Source organism: Bubalus kerabau, chromosome 14 (assembly GCF_029407905.1).
Source record: "Bubalus kerabau isolate K-KA32 ecotype Philippines breed swamp buffalo chromosome 14, PCC_UOA_SB_1v2, whole genome shotgun sequence".
Taxonomy (NCBI): Eukaryota; Metazoa; Chordata; class Mammalia; order Artiodactyla; family Bovidae; genus Bubalus; species Bubalus kerabau.
The window spans coordinates 28,091,417-28,111,752 of record NC_073637.1 but is presented as its reverse complement, the minus strand read 5'-3'; the positions used below and the strand labels follow the sequence as shown (position 1 = coordinate 28,111,752).

At 42.3% G+C, this 20,336-nt stretch overlaps 1 protein-coding gene across 4 annotated transcripts in view; it reads left to right on the top strand.

Annotated features, from left to right (window-relative positions):
- The first annotated feature begins 8,058 nt into the window (after positions 1-8,058).
- The window catches only part of CA8 (carbonic anhydrase 8), an 85,185-nt gene continuing 72,907 nt past the window's right edge, over positions 8,059-20,336 (top strand). For 2 of the 4 annotated variants that reach the window (XM_055546058.1, XM_055546056.1), the window contains exons 1-3: positions 8,059-8,454; positions 9,951-10,142; positions 20,124-20,248. In XM_055546058.1, the coding sequence (XP_055402033.1) occupies positions 8,355-8,454; positions 9,951-10,142; positions 20,124-20,248 (417 nt within the window). In that variant the 5' untranslated portion in view covers positions 8,059-8,354. The remainder of the gene's footprint in view (positions 8,455-9,950; positions 10,143-20,123; positions 20,249-20,336) is intronic. The other 2 variants (XM_055546059.1, XM_055546060.1) reach the window with 2 other exon arrangements.

Below are 20,336 nucleotides of genomic sequence, written 5' to 3'. Positions count from 1 at the left end.
TTGTCATATCATTATGAATTAATGAGCAAATCACATTACATATATAATATGTAAAAGGTGATTAGCAAATCTCCAGCTAATAAGAGACGACCCTGAAGTCCATCAGAAGAAATCAAGTCAGTCAGCAGGGCAAGCCTGAGGTTGGAGCAGAGGCTAAGACAAATACAAGAACAGACAGGGGAGAGGTCAGAGGAGCAACAGAGATGGATCCATACATGGTCGCAGAATAACTCACACCTAATCAGAGTCTTAAAGTTATATACAGAATGTATAACACAAACAGTGACTCCTAATGTAAGCTATGGACTTTTGTTAATAATAATGTATGTTATTATTGGCTCATCAATGGAAACAAATGTACCACCGAATACAAGATGCTAATAATAGGGGAAACCAGGCTGACGTGAAGGGGTAGGTGGCAACTGTCTGTACTTTCTGCTTAATTGTTTTGGAATAAAAACTGCTCAGAAAATAAAATCTATTAATTAAAAAAAAGTTTTAGTTTTGCACGGCTCTTTTCCCAAGCTTCCTTCCTTAGCTTGCCTGATCCTTCTATTTTTGATACTCTTGACTCTGGCTGCCAAGACTGGTCTAGCACTTAATTTTCTGAGTCTCAGTTTCTTCATCTACTAAAAAACACCTTTTGTTATATTACTATGAATTAATGATCAAAATCACATTACACACACATAATAAGTCTTAGTTACTCTGTCATGTCCAACTCTTTGTGACCCCACTGTCTGTAGCCCTTCAGCTTCCTCTGTTCATGGAATTCTCCTGGCAAGAGTACTGCAGTGGGTTGCCATTTCCTTCTCTAGGGGATCTTCTCAACCCAGGGTTTGAACCCGGGTCTCCCACATTGCAGGTAGACTCTTTACCAACTGAGCCACCAGGGAAGCTCCATATATAATATATGATTAGCAAATCATCAGCCCATGAGAGAGGATCCTGCAGTTTGCCCAGAGACAGGATGCAATAGAGCTGGCATGCAAATTTAAGTTGTCTGGCTGTTCTCCTGGTTGTGGAGACAGAGCATGGTGGCTGGGTTCACCAGCTCTGCAGGCAGGCAGTTTGGCCGTTCTGAGCATAGGTTCTAGAGAGAAACAGACCTTAGGTCACCCACCTCCTCTGTCTGTGACTACAGACCATCTGAGCCTTTCTTTTCTCATCTGAATGTGGGATGATATTATTGAAACTCTTATGAGAATTAAAGGAAACAATCTATGAGAATGCTTGGCATAGCGTACGGTACACTGTTACTGCTGTTTCAGTTCTTTATGCTGCATAATAAACCACCCTGAAGCTTAGGGGCTTTAAACAATGATTTATGATTTCTCACAAGTCTGTGGGTTAGAAATTCCAGCAGGACTCAGACGGGCACTTTTCCTGCTCCACATATTGTCAGCTGGGGCCACTCATCTGGCTGTACTTGGCTGGGGCTACTAGGGGCTGGAAGGTCCTGCTCACCTGTGCCTTGGTATTGTCACGTGGCTAGCTTGGGCTTCCTTGCAGCAAAGCTGGCTCAGGATGGTAGAGTTTCTTCCATGATGACTGGTTCCTAACAGCAAAATTGGAATTGGCCAGTCCCCTCAGAGGCTAAGTCCTGAACTTGCCCAGGGTCATGCCACCACAGTCTCCTGGACAAAGCAAGTCACACAGTCAGCCTTGAGTTGGGGGAAGGGTAACAGGAGTCGCCTCTCATGTGCCTCAGGACAGGAATGACAGCAGCCATTGCCGGAGATGATTGCAGTGCTCAAATATTCTCCTGTGAATTGCCCTGTCATTTTGCACGACAAGCATAGCTGCATCTCCTACTGCCAACAGCATGTTGAGAGGCAGAGGGAGGTGTCATTGTTGTTGAGGGAACGGAAGTACAAGCATGGCCAGCGGGCTACTCTAACCTAGCCGCTGCATCATCCCTTCATGTCAAGAGGGCTCAATATATTTTTATTTTATTCTATTTATGTTTAATTTTATTTATATAATTTTGGCTGTGCCTTGTGGCTTGCAGGATCTTAGTTCCCCAATCAGGGATTGAACCTGGGTCCCAGCAGTGGAAGTGCTGCATCTTAACCACTGAACCGCCAGGGAATTCCCCTCAATACATGCTAAGTATTGTTGTTCTGCCAACAGTGTGTACCCACCTATCATCTATTTTGTATTTTATTTCATGTCATGAGACTACTTTGAGACTCTTTTTTAAAAAGTCACTAAAACAGAGACATAGAGACATACCATTTAAAAGTATCATTTTACCTTTTCACTGACAGCACAGAAAACCTTCTATTAACACCTCAGAAAAAGAAAATAAACCTGATTGAAAAGTAAGCCCAGGCTGGCTTCTATATTCGAGTTTTTGCTGTTTGTTTTTCCTTTGCACTGGAATGCCCTTCTTACCTGGCTTCCTCCTCCCTTCTGTGGGCAAAAGAACACTTATTTATCTTCTAAAACCCAGCTCGCATGTCATTTCCTTTATGAAGCCCCTATTGACACACCTGCCACCAAGTAAACTTGGTCACTCCCTTCTTGTGGCTCCACTGCACCCTGAACGCTTCCACTGTAGCAAGCATAACTTTTATTGCCCTAACATATTGATAAAGGTTCATCAGAGGGAGCATGGGGGCTAATGTCTGAGTCCTGCCATGAGGGGATACAGAGAGAAATGAGACGAACCTCTTGCCATTGGGGAGCTCATTGTCTGTTGGGGCAGTTATACAGTATTAATTTCAAACATGATCTTCATTTCAGGGCTAGAGATCTACACGGGGTTGTTAGGGACACACTTCAACCACTTGAGTAGGGGATATCAGGTGGCACAGTGGTAAAGAACCTGCCTGCCAATGCAGGAGATCCAAGAGACACAGGTTTGATCCCTGGGTCAGGCAGACCCCCTGGAGAAGGAAATGGCGACCTGCTCCAGTATTCTTGCCTGGAAAATCCCATGGACAGAGGAGCTTAGGAGGCTACAGTGCCTGTGATCACTCAGACACAACAGAGCACACACACAATATGACACAGTAGAGGCTATCATTTGGCAGACTACTAGGAAGGCTCTCTGCAGAAAGTGTTACCTGCTATAAAGAGAGATACAGAGCCATCAATATAATGATCTCAGACGTCCCGACTTCTGCCCCTGTCATTTTGGTGTTGGAGGAAGCTTTGCGTCCCAGGTGTGATTGGTGTGATCTCAGAGAAGTGTGGGGAGCAATGGCCCATGTTTACTGTAAGAGATGGGAGGGTTTCAATGTATAAGGACTTTCTCATGGTCTGGTGAAGTTGTGAGGATCCCAGGTAGAGCCAGGGCTGCTAAAAAGTTTGCAAGGAAGAGATAAGGGCATTGTTTAAGGCTGTTTGGTTTTCTTACAGGTCAGAGAGGTACTTTTACTATGAAAAAAAGAGAGACAGATGTAAAACAGCATTTGGGCCAATGAAGATTACCCTTGTACTTACCTGAATGACTGTAACAGTCAGCTTTTGCTAGGGTATGCTGCTGTAACAAACAGCCCCACAATCTCAGTGGTTTATTTCTCATTGACATTACGTGCTGACTTCAGAATGGCTGTGGTTCTGACCTCCATGTTTTTCATTCCAGGACTCAGACTGACTGAAAGAGCAGTGCTTTTCTTGGCCTGGGTCATTATGGGGCAGAGAGATAAACATGGTGGTGGACCCACACAATAACTCCTGAAGCTTCTATTGGGAAGTGGTATGTGCACGTCACTCGTATTTAATTGGTCAAAGCAATGAGGTGCAATCTCACAGAAGGGACCAGAAAATGACAGGAATATAATTTACACAATTTACCACAGCTACACAGAACCCTAAGATTAAAAGCTGATGGTTCTGAAGACAAGAGACCAAGAATATATCATACAAATTAGATTGACAAGTGCAACTTGAAGCAGGAAAAATATGAGAGTAATCTGCTGAAGAAAGAAATATGAAAAAATCAAGGATTTCCCTGGTAGTCCAGTGGTTAAGAATCTGTCTCCCAGTGGCAGGGGACTTGGGTTCTATCCGTGGTTGGGGAACTTAGATCCCACAATCTGCAGGGCAACTAAGCCTGCTCAGCCCAACTACTGAGGCCACATGCTCTAGAGCCTGTGCTCTGCAACTAGAGAAAGCCCAAGTGCTGCAATGAAGATCGAACCCACACCACCACCCCCACGCCCCAAAAAAAGAATCAGAACTTGCCTAAAAAAAAAAAGCTTAAAAACTTCAGAAATCAAAAATGTATATAGTGAGGAAAATTTTGATGTCTTTACCGACAAACCAAAAATCAGACTAGCAAACAAAGCAACCAGAGAAGTGTGTTGCTTCAGACACCGGCCCACTGAAGCCCACCTGTTTTGAGGATCATGGATGGGTTTTGGCAGGTCCCACAAGGCATTTAGAGGAGAAAATGGATCGAAAACAAGCACTTCCATGATTAGCATCATCGGTTGTGCTGGCAATGCTACTCTGTCACTCAGTGGCCACCAAAAGCTCTACTCAGCTTTTTTGCTTTACCTCCAATGCTGTCTTTTCCCAGAAACTTTCCTTGATCACTCCTTTGTGTATGAATTGCATCTTCCTTAGATGTGATGGTACTTGTGTCTCTATTTAATATATTGCCTTTATTATAGTTAATGATTTACTTCTACCTCCTCACCCCCAAGACAACTGTGAATTCCTTGAGAGCAGAAACAGGATTTTATACATTTTAGAGTCTCCAATAGCACCTAGTACAGAGAAGTGCACACAAAGGAACACAATTCATGGTTGTTGAAGTTCAGCAATTGAGGATCTTGTTCGAAGTCTCTTGACAGGCAAATGCTAGCTCCATTCTTGAGGTGTTCCCAGAGCATACATGCATAAAAGAAGAAGGTAATGATTGTTAATGACAATTCTAGGGCTCAAACTCACCAGTACAGTAAGAAAGCCTTGGTAAGATAGGCAAAAGGGGAGAAAAGATTGGGAGCAAAGGGTTGTGTAAGTGTGAGGTTCTGTTAAACAATACCAGTATCTCTTTGTTCTTGTGCCATCGAGATTATTTCGTTCCTTTTAGGTGTTTCTATTTTTCTTTTCTTAGTATAAAATAGTAATTAGTTACATAGGTCTTAGTTTCAATAAATTGTTTTAGGATGTGGTTTGATCTCAGTTATGCAAACACTGGAAGAGAGCAATATACAGTTAATTTAAGGACTTAAATATGATATTAGGCTAAAATGCATTATAATGATACAGAGGGCTATGTAGAATACTTATGTTCATAATATAGAGCATGAATATTTTTAGACTTTCTGATATTAGATTTGGGTGTGCTTGTTCTATTTTGTAAATCAAGGAATTGGCCTATATCTTTGATCTATGTGTTTAGGTTTTCATGGTGACAGATACCTTATAATAACTAGAAATAGAAATTCCATCTTTAGTGATAATACAGTATGGGGATCTGAGAAGAGAAGGTCTTAAGGTGCTATTAATTAGCAGAAATCTGAAGCACACAGTCTCAAAGCAATTAAGGCTGTTAATTGAATATGTGGATGCATGGTGGAATGGTTCATATGTTGTTGGGGAGGGTACCCTAGGCTGGCAGAGAGCAGTTACATTTTACACATTAAGTTGAAAAATTCACAGAGAACAAATATGGGTAAATATACATTTGTCTAGTAGTTAACTGGATTTATGAATGGTGATACATTGTGGGGTATATGCAAATTTGTCTTTGAGAAGCAAAATCCAGCATTAACTATTCAATCTTTCAGCCTATCTGTGGGGAGATATGGCATATGACATATGGCATACCTTTTACTCACGGAAAACTGAGCTTTTCTAGGAGATTTTGCTGTCTTCTGGTTTGGCAAACATCTCTATAACTCACATGCTCCTTTAAATGAAATTGGTGGTCACACAATGGCTGCCACCTAGCATCCATGCAATTTTGGGGGCAGAGGGGAGTGGACATTGTTGATGAGCTCAAGGTCTCTAAGAGATCTTATTATCAAGATCCTCCTGGGTTCTGTGAGTTGCAGCATTTGATGAACCTATGAACCTACTTCTAAAAGGAAACTTAATTGAAATGCTCAAGACTGTGAAACTCATTATCAGAGAAATGCAAATCAAAACCACAATGAGGTACCATTTCACGCCAGTCAGAATGGCTGCTATCCAAAAGTCTACAAACAATAAATGCTGGAGAGGGTGTGGAGAAAAGGAAACCCTCTTACACAGTCGGTGGGAATGCAAACTAGTACAGCCACTATGGAGAACAGTGTGGAGATTCCTTAAAAAACTGGAAATAGAACTGCCATATGGCCCAGCAATCCCACTGCTGGGCATATACACCGAGGAAACCAGAATTGAAAGAGACACGTGTACCCCAACGTTCATCGCAGCACTGTTTACAATAACCAGGACATGGAAGCAACCTAGATGTCCATCAGCAGATGAATGGATAAGAAAGCCGTGGTACATATGCACAATGGAGTATTACTCAGCCACTAAAAAGAATACATTTGAATCAGTTCTAATGAGGTGGATGAAACTGGAGCCTATTATACAGAGTGAAGTAAGCCAGAAAGAAGAACACCAATACAGTATACTAATGCATATATATGGAATTTAGAAAGATGGTAATGATAACCCTGTATGCGAGACAGCAAAAGAGACACAGATGTATAGAACAGTCTTTTGGACTCTGTGGGTGAGGGCAAGGGTGGGATGATATGGGAGAATGGCATTGAAACATGTAAATTATCACATGTGAAAAGAATTGCCACTCCAGTTTCGATGCATAATACAGGGTGCTCAGGGCTGGTGCACTGGGATGACCCAGAAGGATGGGATGGGGAGGGAGGTGGGAGGGGGGTTCAGGATGGGGAACACATGTACACTCATGGCGGATTCATGTCAACATGGCAAAACCACTACAATATTGTAAAGTTAAATAAATAAATAAATAAAACAGATTAAAAAAAACAGAAAGAGAAATAAAATGTTCTTTTTAGAAGAACTTAAGTAGAAAGTGGTTAATATTTGGGACAGTGCTCATTTTTTAAGGCTATATCTATCTCCCCCATTCCCCTCTGTCCCGTCCCCCCATCCCCCACCCCCGCCACCCCCGTGCATGCTCAGTCGTGTCCCAGTCTTTGTGACCTCATGGACTGTAGCCTGCCAGGCTCTTCTGTCCATGGGATTTCCCGGGCAAGAATACTGGTGTGGGTTGTATTAGGCAGACAGTCCTAAAAATGCGAGGTTAACCTGTCCTAGGTAGGAGGTTGAAGTCATTCACGCTGGATTGAGAAGCATATTCAAGAGATGACTTTTCGGAGCAGGAAAGTTTCTGTTTGTTATGTAATATGCGTGTTTCATTATTTACACGATTTCCCTGGGCGATTGGGAGCTGTGTACACAGCCAGCTGCGTCCGAAGCAGCAACCCAGGCTTGAAATAAAACTAAACAGCCTTCTTTTATTGCTTTCACTCCTTATGCCTTTTTTAAATGGAAAAATTTCCCTAAATTACTTCTCTAGATTAAAACAATTTTTTTCCCCTTAAATATTTGTAGGAACTATAGGCTTCCTGGAAAATTTTCCGTACTCGTTTCCACTGGTCTCTAAGGATGAATTAAATTAAAAAGTGAATATTCAATGATAAAGATTCGGAGTGGGAAAGTTTTTTGGTTTTGGTAAGGGGTTCTCAAGCCCTCTCTCATCGGGGTAATTCATCTCTCTTCTCCCGACCCCTTCGTTCTTTGTGGTATTTCCTGGAGTCAGATAACAATACATAAGGGTAGGGAGCCCTGGCCAAGGCTCTGCGCACTGGGTGCTCAGGGCAGACCCCGGGGTTCTAGAAGGAAGGCGCGGGAGCGGGGTGTGTGCGTGTTGCGGGGAAGAGGGGTCCGGTGTGTGTGTCGTTGGGGGCGGGGTCCGCCGTTTCCACGGCTTCTGCCCGGAGCCCCGGCCTTTCCCTGCGGTCCACCGCAGGCCCGGCCCAGGCGCAGGGGCGGTCCCTCCCGTGCCAGCCCCGCCCCGGTCGGGTTTATAACCTGCCTGCTCGCGCTCCTAGAGCCGCCGCTTCTCTTGCGCTCCTGCTGCAATCGGGTCGAGAGTCCCCGGCCCGCCGCCCGAAAGACTTCCGCCTGGCATGCGCGCGTGCTCGCATCCACATTGCCCTTCACCGCACGCTCTCACACTCATCCCCGCTCACACTCATCACCCTCTCACACACGCGCGCTAACACTTACGGGAGCGCTCCCCCTGCAACGCGCGCTCACACTTCCCCGCTCACACCCCACTCGCGCCCCGGAGCGCTTGCCCTGCAGGGGCGCGCAGGCACCGCCGGCGAGAGCCCGAGGGGACTCACGGCCTCCCCATGGCTGACCTGAGCTTCATCGAAGATTCCGTGGCCTTCCCGGAGAAGGAGGAGGATGAGGAGGAAGAGGAGGAAGGTGTGGAGTGGGGCTACGAGGAAGGTAACCCGCCGCGCGTACTGAGGCTGGCCCGCGGGGTGGGTCCCGCTGCTCTGGCGCGCTCCCCGCGCCTCCGCCGCCCCTCTTTCTCACGTGGGTCCCCGGCTCGTTTTGGGGCAGCAGGTGCTCCGGGTAGAGCGGGCGTGCCCATCACCCGCGTGCTTCTCTGGGAGCCCGACCTTGGTGCCGGGCAGCGGTTGGCATCTGCCCCCGTCCGGTGGGCGAGCCCGAAGGCTGCGTTGGTGACAGTTCCATCTGGCTAGTAGCCAGAAGAGCAGCCTTAACTGTTACTGAACACCTTGAGAATGCAGCGTTACTGAAACTCTTATTTTCTTTCTTTGAAAAAAAAAATTCTTTGGTTTACAGCGTTCTGTTAGTTTCAGGAGTACAGCAAAGTGATTCAGTTATACAAACGCATATATTCACTCTTTTCCAGATTCTTGTCTCTTATCGCGTCCGTGAAACTGTTTCTTGCTTGCCTGCGGGGAGAAAGTATCTATTTGAGCTACTGAGTTTTCTAGAAGGATGCTGACACCTTTCAACTTTTTCTGAACAAGTCCTAAGTTTTTGAGCTGAATCAGTGGGCCTGGCAAGATGGGGATTGACCTTGTATAAAAAAGTTTAGTTTCCTAAAATGTATCCCTGAAGGTGTAGGACTCCTGATGGAGCTAACAACTGGTGCTGATGTTGACTACATATCTGCAACAAATGTAGAGTTTATAACTTGCATTATGCAAATATGCAAGAAAGAGTATTATCTATATTTGCATGATATATATATATATATGTATATAGGAGTATGTGTGTGTGTGCTCAGTTGCTAAGTGATGTCTGACTCTGCAACTTTATGGACCGCAGCCTGCCAGGCTTCTCTGTCCATGGGATCTCCCAGGCAAGAATACAAGAGTGGGTTTCTATCTCTTTCTCCAGGGGATCTTCCCAACATAGGGACAGAACCTAGGGATCGCATGTCTCCTGCTTGGAAGGCAGATTCTTTATCACTGAGCCCCCCAGGAAGCCCTGTATATATGAATATGCACACTTCAAACTACTGTTTAAGAAATTTTTACTCACTAGCATTAGATTTTTATTTTTTGACTCACACTAAGAACACTGAAAGTTACAGGAATTTTCCAAGTACTTAACATAATTGAACTAATGAACAGAGGAAATTTTTGTGGTATTGTTTCTTTTTCTAATCACTTAAAGATGATCTGAATTTCCTAGAGCCATAAATTAGTACCTCTATGTAGGCAAATAGAACATTTTGTTAGTCTGGGACTCTGAATGTGATATTTGATAACATTAGATCATTCAACCTATGAATGCAAAAATGCACACACTTTGTTAATACCATGTCTTCTATAAAGCGACAGTAGTCATAGCCTTCTTAATAATGGCAAGGATCATAAACAATGTTTAAACTAATTTTCCCATGTTAAAGTTTGCTGTAACTTATTTTTTCAATCCATTCTAAGTTTGCTTCATTTTGTCCTCAGGTGTTGAGTGGGGCTTGGTGTTTCCGGATGCTAATGGGGAGTACCAGTCTCCCATTAACTTGAATTCAAGAGAGGCTCGATATGACCCCTCACTGCTGGATATCCGCCTCTCCCCGAATTATGTGGTCTGCCGGGACTGTGAGGTCGCCAATGACGGGCATACCATTCAGGTTATCCTGAAGTCGAAATCAGGTATTTTAGATGTTTCTGTGTGCTTCTTACTAAACTAGAGGTCATTGCCAAACTAATTTAGCTTGCATGACCTTAATGGTAGGACTAACCTAGCTCTGTTGTCAGGATACCTTTATATACCATAGCATGCTTTTTGGGGGAATTATTTTCTGAAACATTTTGAAAGGATGAAATTATGAAGGTGCCAGTTGGTTGTCCCATGTTATATGAAGTTATTGGAACAACCTTAGTTGGTCAAATTCCAGCTCTGTGAAATTTGAGGAAAAGTATACACAAATGTATGATGCTGAAGCTCCAGACAACTCATTGGTAAAGTCCTTAATGCTGGGAAAGATTGAGGGCAGGAGAAGAGGGTGTCAGAGGATAAGATGGCTGGACAGCATCACCATGCAATGAACATGAACTTGGTCAAACTCCGGGAGATGGTGAGAGACAGAGAGGCCTGGAGTGCTGCAGTCCGTGGGGTCTCAAAGAGTTGGACATGACTGCGCGACTGAGCAACAACATACACAAGTATACGAATCTTCGTTTTGTCCAAAGTGTTGATTAGCTCAAATCATTTAGATAATTATAATTCTGTCTTACTGCTGTGTAAAACTGAAGATTAGCATTTATTGATATAATTTGGCATCCAAGATAGACTTTTCAAATTAAATTTACTATATTAATATATAATTATATATAATATAATTAATAGTAATATAAATGTAATTAATATGGCAAGAAGAATTTTAATTAATAGCAGTCAAAATCAGTCTCTAAACTCAGTGAAAGATTTAAATGGCAAACAAAGCTCTTACTTTTTATTTTTTTAACTCTCTTCCTCCCTTCTGAACCTATTTGAGATGGATCTGAAATGTTTTTTAGAAAAACTATTGGATAATTGCGAAGGAAATTGCTTTTTTGCTTAAATATAGGGGGAGAGGAGAGTAGAATATTTTAAAATTAGCATTAATTTCTGGCTTTTCATAGTGAATACTAACTATTCTCCATGGGAAGAATGTAAAATTAGGAATGTGTTGAAATATTGGGGAGTATTTAATAAACAGAGACCAACTGTACTCAAATTAATTCTGAATCGATAAATTTGATATTTCAAGCCATAAAATCTTTCAGTTTAATGTTAGACAGGGCAGGTATTGATTTCCAACTATGAATATTTTATTCATTGTGAATATTCCTGAGCTTTAATTTAGAGTCTTCCCAACTACTCTGAGTCTAGACAAGGTATGGATATTTCCCAAAATAGAATCTAAGGTGTAGTCAAAGAGACAGAGTCAGATATAAACTCAAACTTAAGTCAGGTTTTTTTGGGGGGAGGGCTATGATGGGACATCATGTATTAATTTTAAAATATGTAGTAAAATTATTGAATGCTGACTGTCCTGACATAAAAAACATGTTAAGGTAATGTTGGTATTACACTGTAAAGTGTATTGGTTTATGTTGACATACCGTTTCATTTCTGTAAATAAACATTTACGTATCTATACAACTAACATGCATTTCACATCAGGGCATCATGGTGATTGAGTGTTGGTTTGTATACAGATGGGTAAGATGGTTCTTGAAGATTCTATTAATGACAACACAGTCGTCTATGGTGTCAGTGTAAATGCAACCTGGTGTTCTAAAAGTGTCACAAGAGTGTAGAGGCATGAACAAGTCCAAATGCTGTCAATTAAGACAATTTGTGTTCATTCCTGCTTGAAGATCAAATTTACTCCATCACATTGAGTTTGCCATTTTTTTTCTGGTGCCTTCTCAAGCATTCACAATTTTCTGTGGCCCCCTACTGCACCCCCAAACAGAGCCCATCAAGCATTGTTTCGACTTTTCTGCCCACACGGTCCTCCCCTGACCACCGAGGAAGAGTTGTCTGTGTTTCTGGGCCTGTTTTGGCGCACACACTCGGACCCCTTCCTCCACCCTCTTTGGAGACCTTGCTCCATCAGATGCCTGTCTCCTTTCTGCCACTACAGTCATTTCTTCATTGTTTCTCCCTTTTCAGTGTTTCTCCATACTTAAAAAAAAGTAAGAAAGAAACATGTGTCTGGAGCAGTTTATATTTACCCAGGTTCCATCCTTGGGTCGGGAAGATCCCCTGGAGGAGGAAATGACAACCCACTCCAGTATTCTTGCCTGGAGAATCCCATGGACAGAGGAGCCTGGCGGGCTACAGCCTATGGGGTCACAAAGAGTTGGAGATGACTGAGCAACTGAGCACATGGAAGTTTTGCCCCCCATCGTCCCTGTATACTTAAATTATAGTTGTTATTTAAATTAGCTCAGTGTTTTTATTATTATGACTGTGCAAATATTGTTTCCAGCTGAGGCTATGTTGTTTCCTTTATTGAATAATGTGGGGGGCCCCCACCCCTGGCGTTAGTGTATTTTTGTTTGATTTTTTGTTTATCCATCATGGTTTCATTTCCACACTCTCTGACGGCTGGCAGGCACATCTTCTCCCAAGACGTTCAGAAAGTCCTTTGAAGTCCTTCTGTCCCTCATATCCACCCTTCTCTCCTCCAGCCCACCTGGACTGCCATTGGCTGCAGCATCCTAGATCTCAGGCCTAAGAAGTGCATTGACTGTCTGTGTGTTCAATCCCATGTTTGCTCGATGATGTGATCCTCTTTTGAGACTGTTGCCTCCTTTCAGAGAGTTTTTGGTTTATTCCCTCCCACAGTTCATCGCCTAGTAATTTGCTGAGAAGAAGGCCTTGTGAGAGTAAATATTTAAATACCTTGTGTGTCTGTGTGCTGGGTGCTTGGTGGGCCCCAAAATCAAAAGATAATTGTCTTTTATTTCTCAGGAACTTTCTTATATTATTTAATTGAGAAGTTTTCTGTTTTTTCCCTCTTTTTCCATTAACTCTTTTTTTAGTCTTTTTTCTTCTATTTTGTTAGATTTCCTCAACTTATATCTTTCTATTAAACTTCTACTCTCTTGCATTTGTCTTCTAATTGTCATATATTTATCTCTAATCTGCTCTTAAATTTTTAATTTCTAAAATGTGGTGCTTATTCTATGAATTTTAAAAATTAAAAAAAAAAAAGCTACCAGTGTTTATTTCTTGATTACAGGATCTTTTTTTTCTGTTCTTCTGTGTTTCTGTTTTATTTTGGGGTTCTTCTTCTGTTTGTTTTGGTCTCTCTCTCTTATGCTGGAGGTTCTTCTCAAATGTCCAGTGATCTTTGGCTCTTTGTTCGTGTTTAGTAATGGGTCTAAAAGTCGAGTTAGAGGCTCTGCATATGGGCAGGGATTGAGGTCTGGTGGCTGTCACAGTAACGTGGTTATGTAGGAGCAGGCTGTGTTGTTGGAGGAGCCTTTGTAGGTTTATGGATTTCTCTGGGGGAAGCCGTGTCATGGCTCAGACCTGGCTGTCCGTATTCTGGTTGTTGGCTGCAGGTGAAAAAGCATGTAACCAGAGGGTACATCCATTATAGTTAATGAACCTACATGACACCTCATCAACACCCAGAGTCCATAGTTTACATTAGGGTTTGCTCTTGGTGTTTTTGAGCTTGAACAAATGTTTAATGACATGTGTGCACTATTGTAATATCACACAGAATGGTTTCACTGCCCTAAAAATTCTGTGTTCCTTCTGTTCTTCTGTCTCTCCTCCCAGCTCTTGGTGATCACAATACTGTGGCCATCCTTATACTGTCTCGATAGTTTTGCATTTTTCATGTCATGTGGTTGGAATCCTGCATTTTATAGGCTTCTGCTTGGCTTCTTTCGCTTGGTAGGAATGCATCGAAGTTTCCTTGGATGCTGTTTTTTTTTTTTTTTTTAATAAAAAATTTGTGGAATAAGCACAATTAGAAATTTTTGTGGGGGGACTTCCCTGGTGGTCCAGTGGTTGAGTCTTCACTTCTATTGCAGGGAGTTGTGGGTTCGATCCCTGGTTGGGAAGCTAAGAGCCCACATACCTTGTGGCCAAAAAATCAAAACATAAAATAGAAACAGTATTGTAACAAATCCAATAAAGACTTTAAAAATGGTCTATATAAAAAGTCTTAAATGTTTTTTGTTTTGTATTAAAAAAGAGTACAGAATTACTAAAAGGAGTTACAACTGTAGTATAATTGAAATACTTCCACTTATTAAGTGAAAGCTTCTAGCATAATCCTTATGGTGTAGTTTCCTTAGATAAGTGTGCTTAGTCGCTCAGTCGCGTCCAACTCTTGAGACTGCATAGACTGTAGCCCGCCAGGCTTCTCTGTCCATGGGATTCTCCAGGCAAGAATACTGAAGTGGGTTGCCCTTTCCTTCTCCAGGGTATCTTCCTGACCCAGGAATCGAACCTGGGTCTCCTGCATTGCAGGCAGACTCTTTACTGACTGAGCTATGAGGGAAGCCCTTAATAACCCTGTCTGGGGTTTTAAATTTGAGAGATGTCATGAGCACAAATCTTTCACTCCAGACCTCCTGCTGGAAGTTCCCAAACCAAGGTCATTGATAAGCTCCTCATTCCCACGATCAAAAGACCACTTTAAAATCCTTACAGGACTTTAATTCTTCTGCATTTGCAGTGGAATTTTTGGAAACTCTTTCTCCTGTTGGTCTCTATGACGCACCAGCTCTGGATGTTTCTTCTTAATTTTGACTACCTTTCCTCTGCCGGTTCTTCATCCCCCATTATCCTTAATTGATGGAATGTCTCAAAGTTTCTTCTTCGACCCTCTTCTTGAGAAGAAAATAGTCTGATTATGTAGGTGATACAATAAGGCAGCAGATGAGATTAGGAAGGTGACTGAATCATAGATTCACTGAATGGGTTGGCCCCCTGGAGGCCACCATTCCAGCCCCTGATCTCAGACCCTCTGGCCAGTAGCTGCATGTCTTCAGCTTGAACAGCTCAGGAAAAGATATTCATGCCTCACTGAGAGAGGATCCATTTTGCTTTCGAGTGAAACCACATTAAAAAGTCCTGGGATCTCCGTCATCGCTTCTGTTGTGGAATTCTGGACCTATACAGAACACATGTAATTGTACTTTCTTCTTTTTTTTATTTTTAAAATTTTATTTTAGTATTTATTTTTGGTTGTACTGGGTCTTCCTTGCTGCTTGCAGGCTTTCTGTGCTTGTGGCAGATGGGGGCTACTCACTAGCTGTGGTGCATGGGATTTTCATTGCGGTGGCTTCTCTTGTTGCAGGGCATACGCAGGCTGTAGGGCGTGCAGGCTCAGCAGCTGCGGCACACGGGTGTAGTTGCCCTGCAGCATGTGGGATCTTAGGCCTGGCATCGAACGTGTGTCCCTACAGTGGCAGGCGGGCTGGACCACCAGGGAGGTCCTGCGATTGTACTTCCACATGGCATTCTTTAAAATATTGACTACTACCATCATACCGTGAAATTGCTAATTAGTTCCTTCAGCTGTTCCTCAAATGATAGCCCTCCCTCCATTAATACATATTTATTGATCATTTACTACCTGAAATACAAATTATCTTATCTCTTCTTAGAGAAGTTCATGTAAATGAGGACAACTAGGAGAGCAAAACTTGAATTTCCTTATGATCATATTTATTATTAGCTGACTCTGGGGGACTTGAATTATCTGGACTGTCATCTTCATCTGCTTCACTTTGCTTATAGACCCTGTTTAACTGGCCTCCTCTCCCTCTTATTTGATGTTAGCACTGCATTTATGAGCTGATGATATTTATTCTTTACTGTGAAATAAAGCTATAGGTTAAAAGCTAAGGACTGTTAAGCATATTGATTGTTGCTCTGAAGACTTGAAATGTTAAGAGAACTGATTAATACTATTTAGACTGTTTTATGAATACATTTGGGATTCCTTAAAAATTAAACTGAGGTCATAAGATCTTTAAACCTATTGAGAAGTGCTCTTTGATGACCTAGAGGGATGGGAAGGGAGTGGGAGGGAGGCTACAAAGGAAGGTGATATGTGTGTACTTATAGCTGATGCACGTTGTTGTACAGCAGAATCTAATAGAACATTGTGAAGCAGTTATACTTCAATAAAAAATAAATTAAATTTATAGAGAGTGAACTTTAGGGACCTCTGCTCCTTTGGGGGATGCATCAGGGGTCATTGGTGTTGGTCTTCCTGAATTTGGGGTCATGACTCCATCAGGCTCTGTCTCCTGGTCATGCTGTCTTTGGCTATGGCTGCAGCTTTCTCAACAGTTGGGCTTGCACTTTGCTGATCTACCATCTATGCAGACCTAGGAGTAATATTTTAATCCATTTTTTCTTTGGCTGTGCCTCGTGGTATGCAGGATCTTAGTTTCCAGACCAGGGATGGAACTGGTACCCCCTCTGCAGTAGAAACACAGAGTCCTAACCACAGGATCACCAGGAAAGTCCCAGACTTGGGAGTAATATTTTAAAATGCAAAAATATTAGCCCACTGCTTAAAAACTAGTGATGATTCTCCAAGATAAACTTCAGCCTGTCTGCATGGCCTGCCATCTGCCCACCCCAGCCCGGCCAATTTCATACCTTGAGGCCTGCCTTTGGCCATTGGACAACTCTGACTTTATTCTCTTGACACCCATTCTGGCCATTTCCCACCTCTGAGTCTTTCTGAGCCTCTTCTTTCTGCTTCTAAAGCATAGTTTCTCACTTCTACACTTAGCAAATGGCAACCCACTCCAGTACTCTTGCCTGGAAAATTCCATGGACTGAGGAGCCTGGTAGGCTACAGTCCATGGGGTCACAAAGAGTCGGACATGACTGAGTGACTTCACATAACATAACATAAGACTTGCTTAGCTGTCACCTCCTCCGTAAAGTCTTCCCTGACTTACTTTCTAACTCTTGGCCTCCCCCCACAACCCCCACCTTTGGTTTTGGCTTGGATCCTGCTGGGTTCTGACTGCCTTGTGCATTTTCATCTGCTCTTTTTTTTTCTTTCTTTTTTACTTCTGTCCTTAGTCGTGTCTGATTGTTTGCTACCCTTTGGATTTTAGCCCACCAGGCTCCTCTGTCCATAGTATTCTCCAGGCAAGAATAGCAACCCACTGGAGTGGGTTGCTATTTCCTCCTCCAGGGCATCTTCCTGACCCAAGGATTGAACTCCTATCTACTGCATTGCAGGTGGATTCTTTACCTGCTGAGCCAGTGGGGAAGCTCCTTTTCCTTCTGCCCCGATGGAATCACTTTTAGTTCCTTCAGCACTGAGAATGCTTTGCCAGTGCAAAGCTATATCCTTCCTTTTACACACTCAGTGGTCAGCACATGGCCAGGCATGGAGTCCATCTCAAAACATGTATGTTGAACTCTAATGAAATGAGGGGGACTTAACCTTTGAACTCTCTGGCAAATCTGTTTTCAGCAAAGGGTTATAGAAGCTTAGATAGTTTCAGGGGAGTGTATATATGTCACGTCTCTATGGGATTCTCAAATTTTGCAGAAGCTTCTGAAAGGAACTCTTTTATGTCTATAAGCATAATGGCCATGCCTATCAGAGAAAAAGCGTTCAAGACAAAGGAGGTGGTAGCAATGATAACAGTGTATCCTGTGTCCTTTTCACAAGTTTGTTATTCTCAGGAAATGCAGCACACCATCAGTGTGAGTTTCATGTTTCATTGTAATTTTATTGAACGTGATGATACCACAACTAATAAACCTGCCATAGAGTGACAAAATATCACTCAGCAAAATTTGATATTCATAAATGCAGGATAAGTGTTCTTCTCTTGGTATGACTAGTTTCTTGTAGAGCAAGTAAATGGTCCAAAGGAAGAATAATGCTTTGAGAGGATGCTGCCAGATGGGTGAAATAGAGCTGCTATTTATTTGTAGTCTGTAAACACAATCATTTGTGGGGGATGAACAGGTAATGCTTTTACCTGGAACCTCATAAAATTCTGAATTCAGGATATTGTCAGTTTTTATGGCTTTGCACGGCCCTGTGATTTTAGTGTGGTTTAACTTTGGATTATTTGTCTGCAGCTTGAAAGGTACCAGAACCAATTCTTGGCTGACAGCTTCCCATTTGTCACCTCTCCCTGGGGACCAGGCTTGGTTAAAACGCTTCCCTTCTTTGTGTTCCTTTTCAACCCTGTAGAATGAAAGACTCTGAGGATCTGGTTTCATTAGAATTTTCTTGAGCATGAGGACCATGTAATGACCAAAAGTGAAAGTGTTAGTTGTTCAGTCTTGTCTGACTCTGCGACCCCACCAGGCTCCTCTGTCCATGGGATGCTCTAGGCAATAATACTGGAGTGGGTTGCCATTCCCTTCTCCAGGGGAGCTTCTCCACCCAGGGATAGAACTTGAGTCTCCCACATTACAGGCAGATTCTTTACTGTCTGAGCCACCAGGGAAGCCCTGTAATGACCAAATATCACAGTAAAAGTCTGATCTTCATAAATATATACATTTGCATTTCATCCCAGCAGGATGTAAGATCCATGAAGCCAGTGAGTTTTGTCTGTTTTGACAACCATCCATGTCTCTTAAACATGTCTGAGCCACCAGGGAAGCCCTGTAATGACCAAATATCACAGTAAAAGTCTGATCTTCATAAATATATACATTTGCATTTCATCCCAGCAGGATGTAAGATCCATGAAGCCAGTGAGTTTTGTCTGTTTTGACAACATCCATGTCTCTTAAACACCATGTACCTACTACAGTGTAGGTGATCAAAAAGTATTTGTTGAAGTATTTTTCAGTGAAACCCCTGTGGGCCCGGAACTTCTCCTCAATAAAACATACATCTGTGCAGTTTGGATTTTCAGGGCATTTAAAAATATCATCTCAATTTCCAAGTTTTAATCTGAGGAAATATTGGCCACTAGGCAGGTGGGAGGTGTACAGGTGAAGCTCAGACCTCTCTTTTCTGCCCCTGAAGTCACTAGCAGGATCAGCTTCATCCACTGCTATAAGAAAATTCTAGTGAACTGCTCTGTAACGGTTTCAGAAACTCTGTGTGTGTGTTTGTGTGTGTGTGTGTACCTGATGAAAATGTTTTGGGCAAAGGTATTTTTAATCCTCTTTGTTTCACAATACTCCCGTTTCTTTTTGCTTAGCCTTGTGGAGCTAAGCCTCATCCAAGACAATTTTCTCTTTTTTAAGAGTGGAGTGTTAGAATCGTGCCCCACCATCCCACCCCATGAATGCCCCAAAGCCTTAGGTCGGGTCATAGACACATAGGGTGAAGGGTGCTTGTGTTTCAGATGGTGCAGGCTGGGGGGCAGCAAGCAAGAGACTGATCTTGATCTCAGGGAGACAGCAGTGAGCAGTGGCTTGAAGCAGGATCTTAGTTCCCTGCCCAGTATTTTGTTGCTTCAAGACTAGATGTATTTTCCATCATCCTTCAGAGTGCCCTTGTTTGGGACAGAGTTCTAGGTTATCTCCAGAAGTGAGACACAGAGACAGGGCCCCATAGAACTAAAATTTAACATTTTAAATATTGTGAATATTTTATCACAGTTTTATTTGCATTTATGTGACACTGGATGATAGATAGCTTTTTAAAAATTGTGATTTCATTGCTAAAAAACCAGGTTGGCTTAATAATAATTGGCTTCATGGGTAATTATGCCAGCTAACATCTGTTCTCTCAATTGCAAGTGTGCTTGTGTATGGATTATCTATAAACAATGTTTAATTTAGTGATAAGTCTATAGAAAATTATTGGTCAGCCTGAGACTCAGGTCATATTCTTGTCTCCTGATCAATGCTAAGTTTAAGTCTCAGGGGAAACTGTGGCAGCTGCTGTGTTTATTTCCTGTCTGCTCCTATGCCTAAAATATATAAGGAGTTAACATATACATGTCATTCTCAAGTATTTTAGAGTTTCTGAATGTCTGCTGTATCAAGATGATAGTATGAATACATCCCACAGTAGTTATACTCTCCTTTTGGCTATGTGAATTTAATGTGTAGAATTTATGAGACCTCTTGGCAAAAAATATCCCCAAATGTTTATAATGCTGCGCCGATGAATGTGTTTGAGATGTAATTAAGTAGAACTTATTTTCTTTTTCCAGTTCTATCAGGAGGTCCATTGCCTCAAGGACATGAATTTGAGCTGTATGAAGTTAGATTTCACTGGGGAAGAGAAAACCAGCGTGGTTCTGAGCACACAGTAAATTTCAAAGCTTTTCCCATGGAGGTAAGAAGAACAAATCAGCTTGAACAACACCAAAACTTTGTTGTTCATGTAGAGTATTTGGTGATTTACTGAAAATGATTTAGTTTCC